General features: G+C 19.5%; 4 protein-coding genes across 5 annotated transcripts in view; 3 read left to right on the plus strand and 1 right to left on the minus strand.

Annotated features, from left to right (window-relative positions):
* The window catches only part of LOC108001958 (E3 ubiquitin-protein ligase AMFR), a 63,621-nt gene extending 58,832 nt beyond the window's left edge, over positions 1-4,789 (plus strand). For both annotated transcript variants that reach the window (XM_062079780.1, XM_062079779.1), the window contains 4 exons: positions 77-399; positions 538-925; positions 2,300-2,550; positions 4,499-4,789. In XM_062079780.1, coding sequence (XP_061935764.1) covers positions 77-399; positions 538-925; positions 2,300-2,550; positions 4,499-4,670 — 1,134 coding nt within the window. In that variant the 3' untranslated portion in view covers positions 4,671-4,789. The remainder of the gene's footprint in view (positions 1-76; positions 400-537; positions 926-2,299; positions 2,551-4,498) is intronic.
* Positions 4,790-6,355: 1,566 nt separating this feature from the next.
* Positions 6,356-7,567, minus strand: LOC108001961 (dolichyl-diphosphooligosaccharide--protein glycosyltransferase subunit DAD1). The gene is made up of 2 exons (XM_017063304.3): positions 7,363-7,567; positions 6,356-6,545 (listed from the first exon to the last, which is right to left on the minus strand). Exons 1-2 carry the CDS (start codon positions 7,565-7,567, stop codon positions 6,415-6,417), a joined length of 336 nt encoding a protein of 111 aa, XP_016918793.1. The 3' UTR covers positions 6,356-6,414.
* Positions 7,568-7,796: 229 nt separating this feature from the next.
* Positions 7,797-9,475, plus strand: LOC108001960 (protein CLP1 homolog). The gene is made up of 3 exons (XM_017063303.3): positions 7,797-7,937; positions 8,102-9,159; positions 9,313-9,475. Exons 1-3 carry the CDS (start codon positions 7,839-7,841, stop codon positions 9,422-9,424), a joined length of 1,269 nt encoding a protein of 422 aa, XP_016918792.1. The 5' UTR covers positions 7,797-7,838; the 3' UTR covers positions 9,425-9,475.
* Positions 9,476-9,910: 435 nt separating this feature from the next.
* LOC133666649 (uncharacterized) lies at positions 9,911-10,626 on the plus strand. The gene is made up of 2 exons (XM_062079098.1): positions 9,911-10,076; positions 10,214-10,626. The coding sequence occupies exons 1-2, from the start codon at positions 9,990-9,992 to the stop codon at positions 10,607-10,609; spliced, it is 483 nt and encodes a 160-aa protein (XP_061935082.1). The 5' UTR covers positions 9,911-9,989; the 3' UTR covers positions 10,610-10,626.
* The last annotated feature ends 2,143 nt before the right edge of the window (positions 10,627-12,769 follow it).

Below are 12,769 nucleotides of genomic sequence, written 5' to 3' on the forward strand. Positions count from 1 at the left end.
ATTGTTATAATATTGTTATAATATATTTAATATATTAGGTACACATAATTCTAAAAATTTATTTCTTTCTTAACAGTGCATTTTATTAGGTGTCAGAACAATTCATGTTATGATACGATATATCATTCATTTATATGATACTCGAGGAGCTGGAACTTCCTCACAACGTTCTTGGGATAAAAGGGGTCCTTTAACATATTATACAGATCTAGCAGCAGAATTAATAGTGCTAGCTGTAGATTTCCTCCATCATGTTCATATGCTACTTTGGAGTAATATATTTCTAAGCATGGCATCCCTTGTAATTTGTATGCAACTTAGGTATCTTTTCTATGAGATACAACGCAAAATTACAAAACATAGGAATTATCTTGCTGTCTTAAATCATATGGAACAGAAGTGAGTATTTTTTATCAGAATTTAAAAAAATATAACAAAATATTATTTTAAATTTAAATCTTTATTTAAATTTAAATTAAAATTAATTAATTTACTTGCAATATTTAAAATATTCAAATATTTAAATATTTATTTTAGCTATCCAATGGCAACTCAAGAGGAACTAGCAGAAAACTCGGATAATTGTGCTATTTGCTGGGAGAAAATGGAAACAGCTCGAAAGTTACCTTGTGCTCATCTTTTTCACAATTCTTGTTTACAATCTTGGTTAGAACAAGACACTTCTTGTCCAACTTGTAGACTTGCTTTAAGCATGCAACCTAGCCACCGAGAAAACACACAAGAATTACAAAATGAACCACAAACACCAGCTAGACGGAACGAAAATCATTTCTTTCATTTCGATGGCTCAAGATATGTATCTTGGTTACCAAGCTTCTCTGTTGAAGTTTCTCATAATAGATTGCGTGGGAATATTTCTACTATTACACATAATAATTCACAAATGGATGCTATGATTAGACAGGTGTGTTTAATTACATAAGTATATTACATACATATATTACATAATCATATATTTTTTATTAAGATTTCATAAAGTTAACTCTATAATAAATTGAAAAGCTAATTAAAATTCTTCTAATTAAAAAAACTAACATAACTTTTACTCATCTATTAATATCATTTAATAAATAAAATAATAATTGGAAAATAATAATTGGAATTAAATACTGTTCGAAGTTTATATATATATTTATTTGAAATAAAATAAAAAATTTATTAATAAGACTTTAAATAATAAAAATGATATATAATTATTAATATAATAATAATATAAATATTTTTTGAAAAAATATTTTTCATATTGAAATTAAAAAATAAAAATAGTTCTCAAAGTTAGAAATTAAATATATTTCATAGAATATTTTTAAATTTATTAAATTTAGAAAAAAGATTTATATATCAATTTACTTTTTTTTAATCAACTATTTCCACATTTCAACTATATAAGAATTTTTCAAAATTATTTATTTAAAAAATATTGTTTTAAAAAGTTTTTATTAATTTTTATTATAAAAATTAAAAAAAATAAACACTTTTTAAAATAATATATCAAATTGCAGAAATATTGCAAATTTTGCTAAAGATAAATTCGTGTTAGAAATGTTTAAATTCTGTTTGAATAATTGATTACAATTTGGCGGCATGACAATATATAAAATATAACAAAATTTATATTGTATAGTTTAATGATTGAAACATAGAACATAAGAAACTCAATTTTAACATTGTTGTTTCAGATTATAAAATATGTTGTAAAACTAAAAACTAAAAACAAATGACAAAATAAATAATATAGTTTCGATGCCAAATTTTCATCTTTGATATAAATTTGATTTCAATCTGCTATCAATTTGCTATTAGATGATTCTAATTATTTATTCAAATTGATAAAACAGTTATATGAAAAATTTATAATCACTATTTACATGTACATATATATATATATATATTTTTTATCTATTCATTATTAAAAAAAAATTCTTAATATATTTAAAGATTTTATTAATTTGTTGAAAAGAAATATTATATTATATTTTCTACTTTCTATATACTAATTATACTAATATTAAATTTTTTTAATGTTGTATTTTTATATATTATAGCAAAGATAAATATTAGAGAAAGATATTCATTAATTATTAGAATTAATATATATGATTATATTAAATTTATATAAAAATATGCAATATACACTTTTTATTATATTTGATTTATTATTATTTGAATCAAAATAAAATTTTTATTTAACTTTCCATTAAAAAAAGTCATTAAAAAATTTCAATATTAATTTTATTATAATAAACGAAAATAATAATATTATTCATTATTGAAACAGGTGCAGCAATTATTTCCACATTTTCCGCGTAATCTAATTGTAGAAGATCTCAGAATGACCAGATCAGTTGAATGGACTGTTGAAAATATATTGGATGGAGTGCTAATATCTCCTCATCGTATAATCGAAGAACCACAATCGGAATCCGTCCTTCAAATCCATACCAGTACTACTGAAACTAGTGTTTCTTTAAATAGCCCTTCAGCGCCATTATCATCAGATCCAAGATTTGATATTCCTGTGGCTGATAGGTATTTTCTTTTTTTTTATTCTTAATTTTAATATATAAATAAATATATATATATAAATAAACATTAAAATTAAATAGCTTTTAAGAACTTTTTTAGGAAAACTATTAAAATAATTATAAGATGGTTTTTTTTATTAATTTGTCAATTTTAATGATTCAAATATGTTATTAAAGCATTATTTTAAAAAATATATTTCTTTATACATAAATCTTTATACATAATCAATAGTTGATTTTAATTTTCAAATTATTTATGAAAAAATTTTGGTATTACGTTATTGATTTCTATTTATAGGTTTTTAACAAAGTATGCATATATTTGATCATTCCTTATTATATACTGTATACATTTTTTTACATTCTTTTTTACATTCTTTTTATAAATTATAACTATAATATATATGATATATTTATATATTTATATATATAATTATATATTATATATTATATATTATATAAATATAAGTATATAAATATATAAATATAGTAATATAAATATAAGAATTTTTAATTATATATATATATTTAAAAATTCTTCTATTTATAAATAAAAATAAAATTATATATTGATACATATGTTATCATGGATGCACATATAAATAGAATATAATGATAAAAGATTTTTGAAAAAAACTTGAAAAACTTGCTAGTTATATATAAAAAAGAAAACTGCTTAATATAATGTCTTTAATATATTTCAAATTTGTTGTTGAAATCGATAAAAAGATAATATTAAAAAGTTGATCAAATTTTTATTTTAATAAATATATGGATGAAAAATTAGATCATATAAAATTAATAATCTTTAATTATTATATACAATATTTTCTTTATATTTCTTTCTTATATTTCAAAAATTAATTTGAAACAAAAAAATAAACAATTATTCTATATATATTTTATATATCTATAAGAAGTTTTTAGTTAAATATATTAAGATAATTTTATTATTTAATTTCAATGATTTTCCTTTTGATTTTTTTAAATCAAGTTAGTATTAAGAAAGAATATTTGATAATTTATTAAATTCAATGATTTCTATTAAATTCATTACATAGTATTTTAAAATTACATCAAGTATTTATTATTAATTAATATGTATTCTTTCAAAGAGACTTTAAAATGAAATTTTGTTTTGGATGTAAACGATTTAATACTCCAAATATTCATGGAGAATTAAATAACTTCACTTTTTAAACACTTTTTTAAAATAATTCATAAATATATTTTATTTATTTCTATTGTAGTAAAGCTATTTTATTTCTGATTTCAATGATTTTTTTTGGATCCGTGAAAAATAAAATAGATATTCAAAGTTATAATAACAAAAATTACAATATAACAATATTGGCTTTATATCATTTAGTATCTATTATTATAATATCAATCATTGTAATTTTGATCTCTCAAGAATTGTTTTATATATTTTCATATTTCACTTCTTGCTATGAATAAATATTAAATGTGTTTAATTCATTTATTATATAAATGAGTTATTATATTATATAAATGTGTTTAATTCATTTATTATATTAATTCATTAATATCTTGAAATTAATTCATTCATTATTTATTTTAGGTATCAATCGCAATTTATATAATATTTTAATATAATACTATATTTTATTATCAAAATTATAAATAGTTGATAAATGATTATTATTCTAATGCTGACATTATGGATATATATATATCAACATAAGCAAAATTTTACATAATAATTTTTTTTGCAATTTTTTTTGCAAATATTTCGAAAATTAAGACCGATTACTTATTATACGAAATTATAAGAAAATTTATAATATTATAAGAAAATGTTGATTTCTACAATATATTCCAAAATTATTGAAATCGGAGAGAAAATAATTTTTTGCAACTTTACTTTGTTTTAAAGTTATAATATAATATAATTTGATTAATATAAAAATTTTTAAAATCAATTATTATAGTGGAGAAGAACCTTCCAGTCTAGGAGGACGGTTTTCCAAATCATCGTCCGAAAGAGAACAAATCCTACAGCGTCGTAAAGAGCTACTAAGACTTGCTGCTAAGAAGAGATATTTCGAAAAACGCCGAAAAAAGCACGAAGTTGATCAACATGTTTCTAATATCACTTCCTAAAATATTGAAAACAGAGAGATATATATTGATATTTTTGATTTTTGTGCTTCGTAGCAGGCATCTTCTTAAAAGAAGATTATAACGACTGATTTCTTTGAGTACATGTCCACTGATATCCATTTACTTTTTTTTTCCTTTCCTTTTTTCTTTTTTATTATCAAATACAAGGTTGCCAGAAGTAAGGAAAAAATAGTAGTTTAAGAAATGATTAATATGATAAGAACTGGTAAACGATAGGAATTTGGAAACTGAATGATGCGTATTATGATGTGACAGTTCATATACTTTAGATACATAATTGTGGATATATAGGATTGTGAATTATAAAAATATTAATATCAATAATTTTCGTATGATATATTTGTATTAATTATTTAACATTATTATATCATCTTGCGCTTAATAGAGAATTCTTCTGGCAACACTGAGTTATATTATTTCCTTTTTATCTTTCTATGTACAGCTATAATCTTTATTTCTTGTTTATGAACTTAAGAATTTTTGAAAGATTTTAATTTTCGTTGTATTTTTAAAAAAGACAAGTTTTAGGCACAGTTTTTTTCTCCATTAATTTCTTTTCTTTAATTTTCATAAAAATTTCGCACTCATCAATATTATATTTGCTTTTTTTTTATTTTAATATTATTATATTATTTAAGATCTCGATCTTTAGCAATAGATTTTTTAAAAATTATTTTCTAATTTCAAGAATAATTTTTACAAAAATATATTTTATTTATTTTTGAGTAAAAATATGGACGATTAACTTAAAGTATTAATCATTTCATTTTTTAGTGCTAATAAGAATTAACTTAAAAGTATTATTCGCTTAATTTTTAATTTATTATTTATTAAAATTAAGAAATAGAATAAATTTTCAGAGATCTTAATCTTTTTTTTTTCTTATTTTTTTTTTATTACCTTCAAAAATTTTTGAACCTTAAGCTTATATATTAAAAAAATTCATAGAAAATTTAATTTCTTATAAAATCATAATATCTTTCATAAATATTTTTTAATAACGTTAATGTTTTTATTCTTTAAAAAAATACTACTTAGATTTTCATTTATTTTTTGCCGAAAAATAATTTTTTTGCCGAAAAATAATTTTTTTGAAAATCTATGTATTTGTGTTTTTAAAGTTTTATTTTTCTGTTCATAAAATTATTATATATCTTAAAAATATAAAAAAAGATTTTATTTTAATTAATCAACTGGTTGTGAATTATATATTTATCATTAGAGGACTGATAATATATTGTTGAAAGTAATATCATTTTTTTTAATTTGATTAAAAAAGAAATAAAAATTTAGCATTTTTGTTAATATATTTTAATTTTTATTATTAATTTTAATTTTATAAGTACAAAAAAATTGTTTTTTTTCTATAAAACAAAATTATTTAAAAATCAATGATCTATATTTATTTAATTTTATGATTTATACATGTCTTATTTATATATAATAATAAATAGGATTATATATATATTATATATAGGATTGGTTTAGTTGGGCTTTATTATTTATATATACACGCGTGCGTGCATACATATATATACAGATAAAATAAAAAAGTTTTACTAGTTAAAATATGCAATTTGTATAAATAAATATTAATTCAATTATTTTTATTCTTCAAGTATAACTTATTCATTTTTAGCAGGATTCAATTTCAAATTTAAATGTAATAATAATCTTAATAGTTTATTATAAAATTTTACAAATCAAATTTTATTTTTCATTTTCAACCAATGAAATTCATAACAACAAGATGTAAAATTACATGTGCAAAAATAAAATCTGCAAATCCTCTCTCTGGACTTATTCCATGAAATTGATTTTTGTTTTGGGGATTCACTTGTAGTCGTAAGCAAACTGAAACATAATAAAAAAAAATTAGAAAATATGCTTATGATAAATTTTAACATAGATTTTGTGAATATAGAAATAGAAAGACTTTTATAAAATATATATATTATATTAAATTTATATTAAATATATATATTAAATTTAGTATCTTTTATTATAAAAACTAGTTAAAGAAAAATATTTTATATATATAATTTCATATTTATTACAATAAAAATTTTTTCAAATCTTCATAACATAAATATTTATAAAATATACAAAATAAAAAAAAACATTAATGATAAAATTTATCATAAATTTATTAAAGAAAAATATTTTAATATATGCAAAATCATATTATAATTTTTTTTTCATATTAAGAAAGATATAGAGAATAAATAATTTCAATCATTCATTAAATTCCTTATAATAAATAATTAATATATAGGATATATAATAAAAAACATATGCTAATCAAATGCAATCATATTCATACAATTTTCATATTATAAATTATATTTTATATTAAATATAAATACTAAATGTAGGAATATATATATATACATATAAATAAAATTAAAATATATATATATATAAAATAATATTATAAAATTAAAGAATACAATTAAAGAAATAAACATAACAAGTCAATTTAAAAAATTTTTTAAATAATAAATAGAACTGTAATTTTTTATTTTAATTGATACATAATTAGAAAATTATATAATATATTTTATAATAGTAAAAATAAATATTGAAATTTATAAAAATTATAAAATTAATAGAATAAATAACATTCACAAAAAAGTATATGGATTTAGAATAGTAATATTACTAATAATACCTCCAAGAACAAAGCATGACACACAGGAAATAAATCCACTAAGAAAACTATTGAAAGGGAACGTGCCGACCAAACAACAATATATGAATTGTATAACACCCGTTAAAAACACATAAAGTAGATAAGCATCTATTATTTTAAGCTTTTTTGGTGTAGTTTTCGTATACTCTTGCCAAAATTTTGCAATAACTGCTAATGCAGTCATTTTTCTATGTTCGTAAATTTTTTGACGTTTCGTTTAAGGTTAGACTAAACTTCAAGGTTAGTATGCGTGGCACCGATCGTTCTATTATAGTCGGTATATATCGATACTTTTAATTATCGATAATATATATAATTTTAAAAAATATCGATAGTATCGAATGTTAATATAGAGGTTAGAAATAAATAATACATTAAGTAAATAAGATAAACATATTAAAAAATATATATTCTTAAAAGATATATAATAAGAGAATGTTACTTATATTAACAAAATGACAGACGAAAAAACACAAACACAAGAATTTAAATTAGATCCAGATTGTGAATTACGATTTGAAGTTGAAACGAAAAATGAAAAAGTTACATTAGAGGTATGTACAAAATATATTTTATTTGTATTTATATTACATTATTTTTATATTATTTGCTTTGATTATTCATGTATATAATTGCATTCACGTATATAATTTCATTTTTATTTATATCTTCATTTCTATTTTAATGCATCAAAATGTTTACAATAATTTTTTTATAGTTAAAAAGTGGATTAGCAGAAGTTTTTGGTACAGAATTAGTAAAAGGAAAAAAATATGAATTTACAGCTGGTGCAAAAGTAGCTGCATTTACTTGGCAAGGCTGCACAGTAGAATTAGTTGGAAAAACTGATGTCAGTTATGTTGCAAAAGAAACACCGATGGGTCTTTATTTAAATTGTCATGCTGCAATGGAAAGGCTCAGAGAAGCTGCAGAAAAAGAAGACACTAGAGGTCCAATAACAATGATTGTTGGTCCTTGTGATGTAGGAAAATCAACTCTTTGTAGACTTTTATTAAATTATGCAGTTAGAATGGGTCGTAGACCAATTTTTGTAGATTTAGATGTTGGTCAAGGTCATATAGCAATACCGGGTACTGTTGGAGCATTATTAGTTGAACGTCCATCTAATGTAGTTGATGGTTTTAGCCAACAAGCACCTTTAGTCTTTCACTTTGGACATAAATCTCCACAAGCCAATGTTGCTCTTTATAATCTTCTTGTAACACGATTAGCAGAAGTCTGTTCTGATAGACTGCAGGCAAATAAAAAAGCCAGAGTTTCAGGAATTGTAATAAATACTTGTGGTTGGGTAAAAGGAGCTGGATATAAATTATTGACACATGCTGCTCAAGCTTTTGAAGTTGATGCAATTCTAGTACTTGATCAAGAAAGACTTTATAATGAACTTGTTAGAGATATGCCAGACTTTGTTAAAGTTGTATTTTTGCCAAAAAGTGGTGGAGTTGTAGAAAGAAGTCAAACTCAGAGAACAGAAGCCAGAGATCAAAGTGTTAGAGAATATTTTTATGGATCTAGAATGCCACTTTATCCACATAGCTTTGAAGTGAAATGGAATGAGGCTAGATTATATAAAATTGGAGCTCCAGTACTTCCTGCATCTTGTATGCCACTTGGAATGAAAGCAGAAGATAATTTAACAAAATTAGTAGCTGTTACGCCTGGGCCAAATCTTCTTCATCACTTATTATCTGTTTCATTTGCTGATTCACCAGAAGATGATGTAGTACAAACTAATGTTGCTGGATTTGTTTGTGTGTAAGAATCATCATTAAAATATTTTAATACTGTGTAATAATAATTATAAATTATAAATATAATTATAAATTATATAATTATAATATATAATTATTAATATAGTTATTATTTTTAAAAACAATTTTGATATTGAAAATCACTTCTTATTTACAGGACTAATGTTGATGTTGATAGACAAACATTTACAGTTTTAAGTCCACAACCAAGACCTTTACCAAATACAGTTTTATTACTTTCAGATATTCAATTCATGGATAGTCATTAATTTTTTAATAATTTATAAATTTAATAAAACAATTTTTTATTAATATATAAATTTGTATTGTTTTTTCCATATCTTTTTCTTTTCTGATAATAGTATTTATTTCAAAATCAAAATTATTATGATGTTTAAATTTATATATATTCAAATATATATATATTTGAATTTAATAAAATATACATACATATGTATGCTTATATAAATTTAATATTTCAAATCTTTATTCTTTAATAAATTTATTCTTTATATAAATTGTAATTTATATAAAAAAATATATTAATATTATATTAATATAAATAAATAAGCTTAAATATTTCCTTTATTTTTTTCTTTTTTATATTTCAATTAAATTCTTATAAAATTAATATTTTTTTTGTATAGTATAATGTTTTCATCAAGTTTTATAGATCGATATATTTATATAAAGATGTCAGTAGTGTTTCATACTTTGAATAACTTATATATAGTAATTTTTACTACATACTACTTTATAGAATAAAATAAAACATAATCGAACTAATAGATAACTTAATAAATTAATTCTTTAATAATTAAATCAATCGCAAAGATGAAAAATATTCAATTTAATACCCCAGATATTTTTCTTTTTGAGAAAAAATTTCGCGAAATAATTTATGAAGTTCAACGAAATATAGTAAATATTATTTTTATAAATTTTTTAATATAAATATATTATATAGAAAATTCAAATATGAAAATGATACTAAAATAATTTAATTTCTTATAATAAATATTATAATAATCAAATATTTAATAATAAAATTTTTTTAGAAAGAATTAGATAGTTTAGAAAAAGAACGTCTTTTGATAAGTGAAGAGCTTTGTTCAAAAAATTCTCTTTTACAAAATGAACGAAAAATATCGAATGAATTAAGAATTCGTTTAAAGTCAGCGTTAGAAGCAATTAATCGTTTAGAAGAAGAAAAAATGCGTGATAAAATTAATTATTCAAATTTATCAATAAATTACGAAAATGTGCTTAAAGAATGCGAAATTTTAACAAAAGAAACCTTATTTTCTCAAACAAAAACTGCAAAATTTCAACTTAAAATTGAAAGTTTGGAGTATATATTAAAACGAGAAATTCAACAAAAAGAAAAATTAGAACAAACATTAATAGAATTAAAAAATAATAGTGAAAAGATCATTACTAATATTAATATGTAAGAAAATATAAATTTTTATTAAATTATCTATTTAAATGCAATTATGTATCGCATGATAAAAATTGTCATTCATTAAAATAATTTTCAATATTTGTATTGATTATATAGATTAATTTTTTTTTTAATTTAATATACTATATTTTATTTAATTATTTAATATACTATATAGAATATTTCAATAATATTCTATAATAATTTCAATAATTTCAATAAGTAATCAAACTTTAATGTTTTTATTTTTTGAAAAAAAAATTTGCAAAATAAAATCTGAAAATTCTTTTTTTTTTGAGACAAAAATCTTTTTTGTTTGTAATAAATTATTTAAAAATATTTAAAATTTACTTAAAAAAATAATTGTTTCTGTTAGTTTGCATATATATAAATTATCTTAATTAAATTATCTTAATGATCAATTGTTTAAATAGAAAACTATGATGTAAAATGTCTTTTTGAATAACTTTTTCTTACTCAATTATAATATTTAATATAAAAAATATTGATTAAAAATGTAATTTATATAAAATTTCAAAGTGAATAAAAATAAAAAAAAATATTTATATAAAAAGAAAAAATTTACGTTTTTGATTTATATACGATTTTTTTCATTTTTAAAAAAGTTTGGTCATTTATTTTTTGAAATATTTAAAGTACATGCGTATGCGTGTGTATATACATATATATATATATATATATATATATATATATATATATATATATATATATATACACACACAGAATATTTATAAAAATATAAAACGGATACTAGAATTTTTTTCATCATTTTGATAGAATTCTTTATAAGTATGTCATTTTTATAAACATGTTCTATGCACTTATTTTCAATATACGGGATGTTAATATATTCGTAAGACTTTTTTGAAAGATTAATTCTAAAAATCAAAACAAAAATGTACAAAAATTGTAAATTGTTAATTGTTAAAATATTTATTATTAAATTATAAATCATATAATTATAATTGAAATTTGTATGAGATGAAGACGGATGAATGAAAATATTTTATCTGTCACTACTTTATTCTTTTTCTATTTCATTTCATCTAATATAAATATTAATTGTTTATAACTTAATAAACTTTATAAATTTTATCAATTTTCATATTCTAACTTTTATGTTTGTTTCAGTCTCTGAAAGTATATTTTAGTAATCAACATTTTCATATTCTAACTGTTATGTTTGTTTTAGTCTCTAAAAGTAATATATGAAATATATTAACATAATTACAAGTATATATAATAATAAATAATTAATAATAATATTTAGTTATCAATTACAATTCATTTCTAAAATATACTATTTTTATCAATTTTTTATCCTTTTTTAAATCAGGAATATGGCTAAAATTGAAAAAGAGCAGAAATATCTATTAGAAAGTACCAAAGCTATAATCCAATTGAACAAACGTTTGCAAACTTTTGGTCTATGTTTTCATGCAATTAATCAAAAAAACAAAATCGATATAAAAAATTTACAACATAAACTAATTACTTTTTCTGTTAACAAATTTATACAATCATCTAATACTAACACAGCATATCCGGAAATAGAAAATCTGTGTTCTAAAGTACATATTGTAATTATATTATATAATCAATTAAGGATATATATATATATATATATGAATTATTATTGAGTAATTCTTTTTTATACTGATTATTTATTCGTATTTCTTTATTTCTTACATTATTTATTTTCAGCTAAAAGAAATGTTGATGAAATTGAAATTAAAAATGCAAAATGTTGCATTATATGAAGAAAAATTGAATATTATATTCAATGAATTATCCATAAATTTAACACAAATACAACAATAATCTATGACATTATTTAATCAATAATGAAATAATTATAATAAATAAATTTAATTTAATTAATGATTATCAACATTTATTTCATTTTAATTTCTTAATACATCTGATAAATAATAGTTATTTCAATTTAATAAAATATTCCGAAATAAAATCACATTACTAATCATTATAAAACATGATAAAAAACTACTAATAATTTTGTATATATAACATTATCTTTATTTTAAATGCAATTGGAATTTTAAGAAAAGTTTATCCATTAGTTCGTTGCCATTTTTAATTTGTTTAATTATTAATTTAATAATGTGAAATTTAATAATATGGAAATTTA

The sequence above is a fragment of the Apis cerana genome, linkage group LG9 (assembly GCF_029169275.1).
Source record: "Apis cerana isolate GH-2021 linkage group LG9, AcerK_1.0, whole genome shotgun sequence".
Taxonomy (NCBI): domain Eukaryota; kingdom Metazoa; phylum Arthropoda; class Insecta; order Hymenoptera; family Apidae; genus Apis; species Apis cerana.

What these genes read in the sequence shown, in the direction of transcription:
- LOC133666649 (XM_062079098.1), top strand. Translation starts at nt 9,990, where the DNA reads ATGAAAAATATTCAATTTAATACCCCAGATATTTTTCTTTTTGAGAAA. An exon ending in ATGAAGTTCAACGAAATATA is followed by an intron (nt 10,077 to 10,213) that starts GTAAATATTATT and finishes AAATTTTTTTAG; the next exon opens with AAAGAATTAGATAGTTTAGA.
- LOC108001961 (XM_017063304.3), bottom strand. Translation starts at nt 7,567, where the DNA reads ATGACTGCATTAGCAGTTATTGCAAAATTTTGGCAAGAGTATACGAAA. An exon ending in GTCATGCTTTGTTCTTGGAG is followed by an intron (nt 6,546 to 7,362) that starts GTATTATTAGTA and finishes ATTATGTTTCAG; the next exon opens with TTTGCTTACGACTACAAGTG.
- LOC108001960 (XM_017063303.3), top strand. Translation starts at nt 7,839, where the DNA reads ATGACAGACGAAAAAACACAAACACAAGAATTTAAATTAGATCCAGAT. An exon ending in ATGAAAAAGTTACATTAGAG is followed by an intron (nt 7,938 to 8,101) that starts GTATGTACAAAA and finishes ATTTTTTTATAG; the next exon opens with TTAAAAAGTGGATTAGCAGA. An exon ending in GTTGCTGGATTTGTTTGTGT is followed by an intron (nt 9,160 to 9,312) that starts GTAAGAATCATC and finishes TCTTATTTACAG; the next exon opens with GACTAATGTTGATGTTGATA.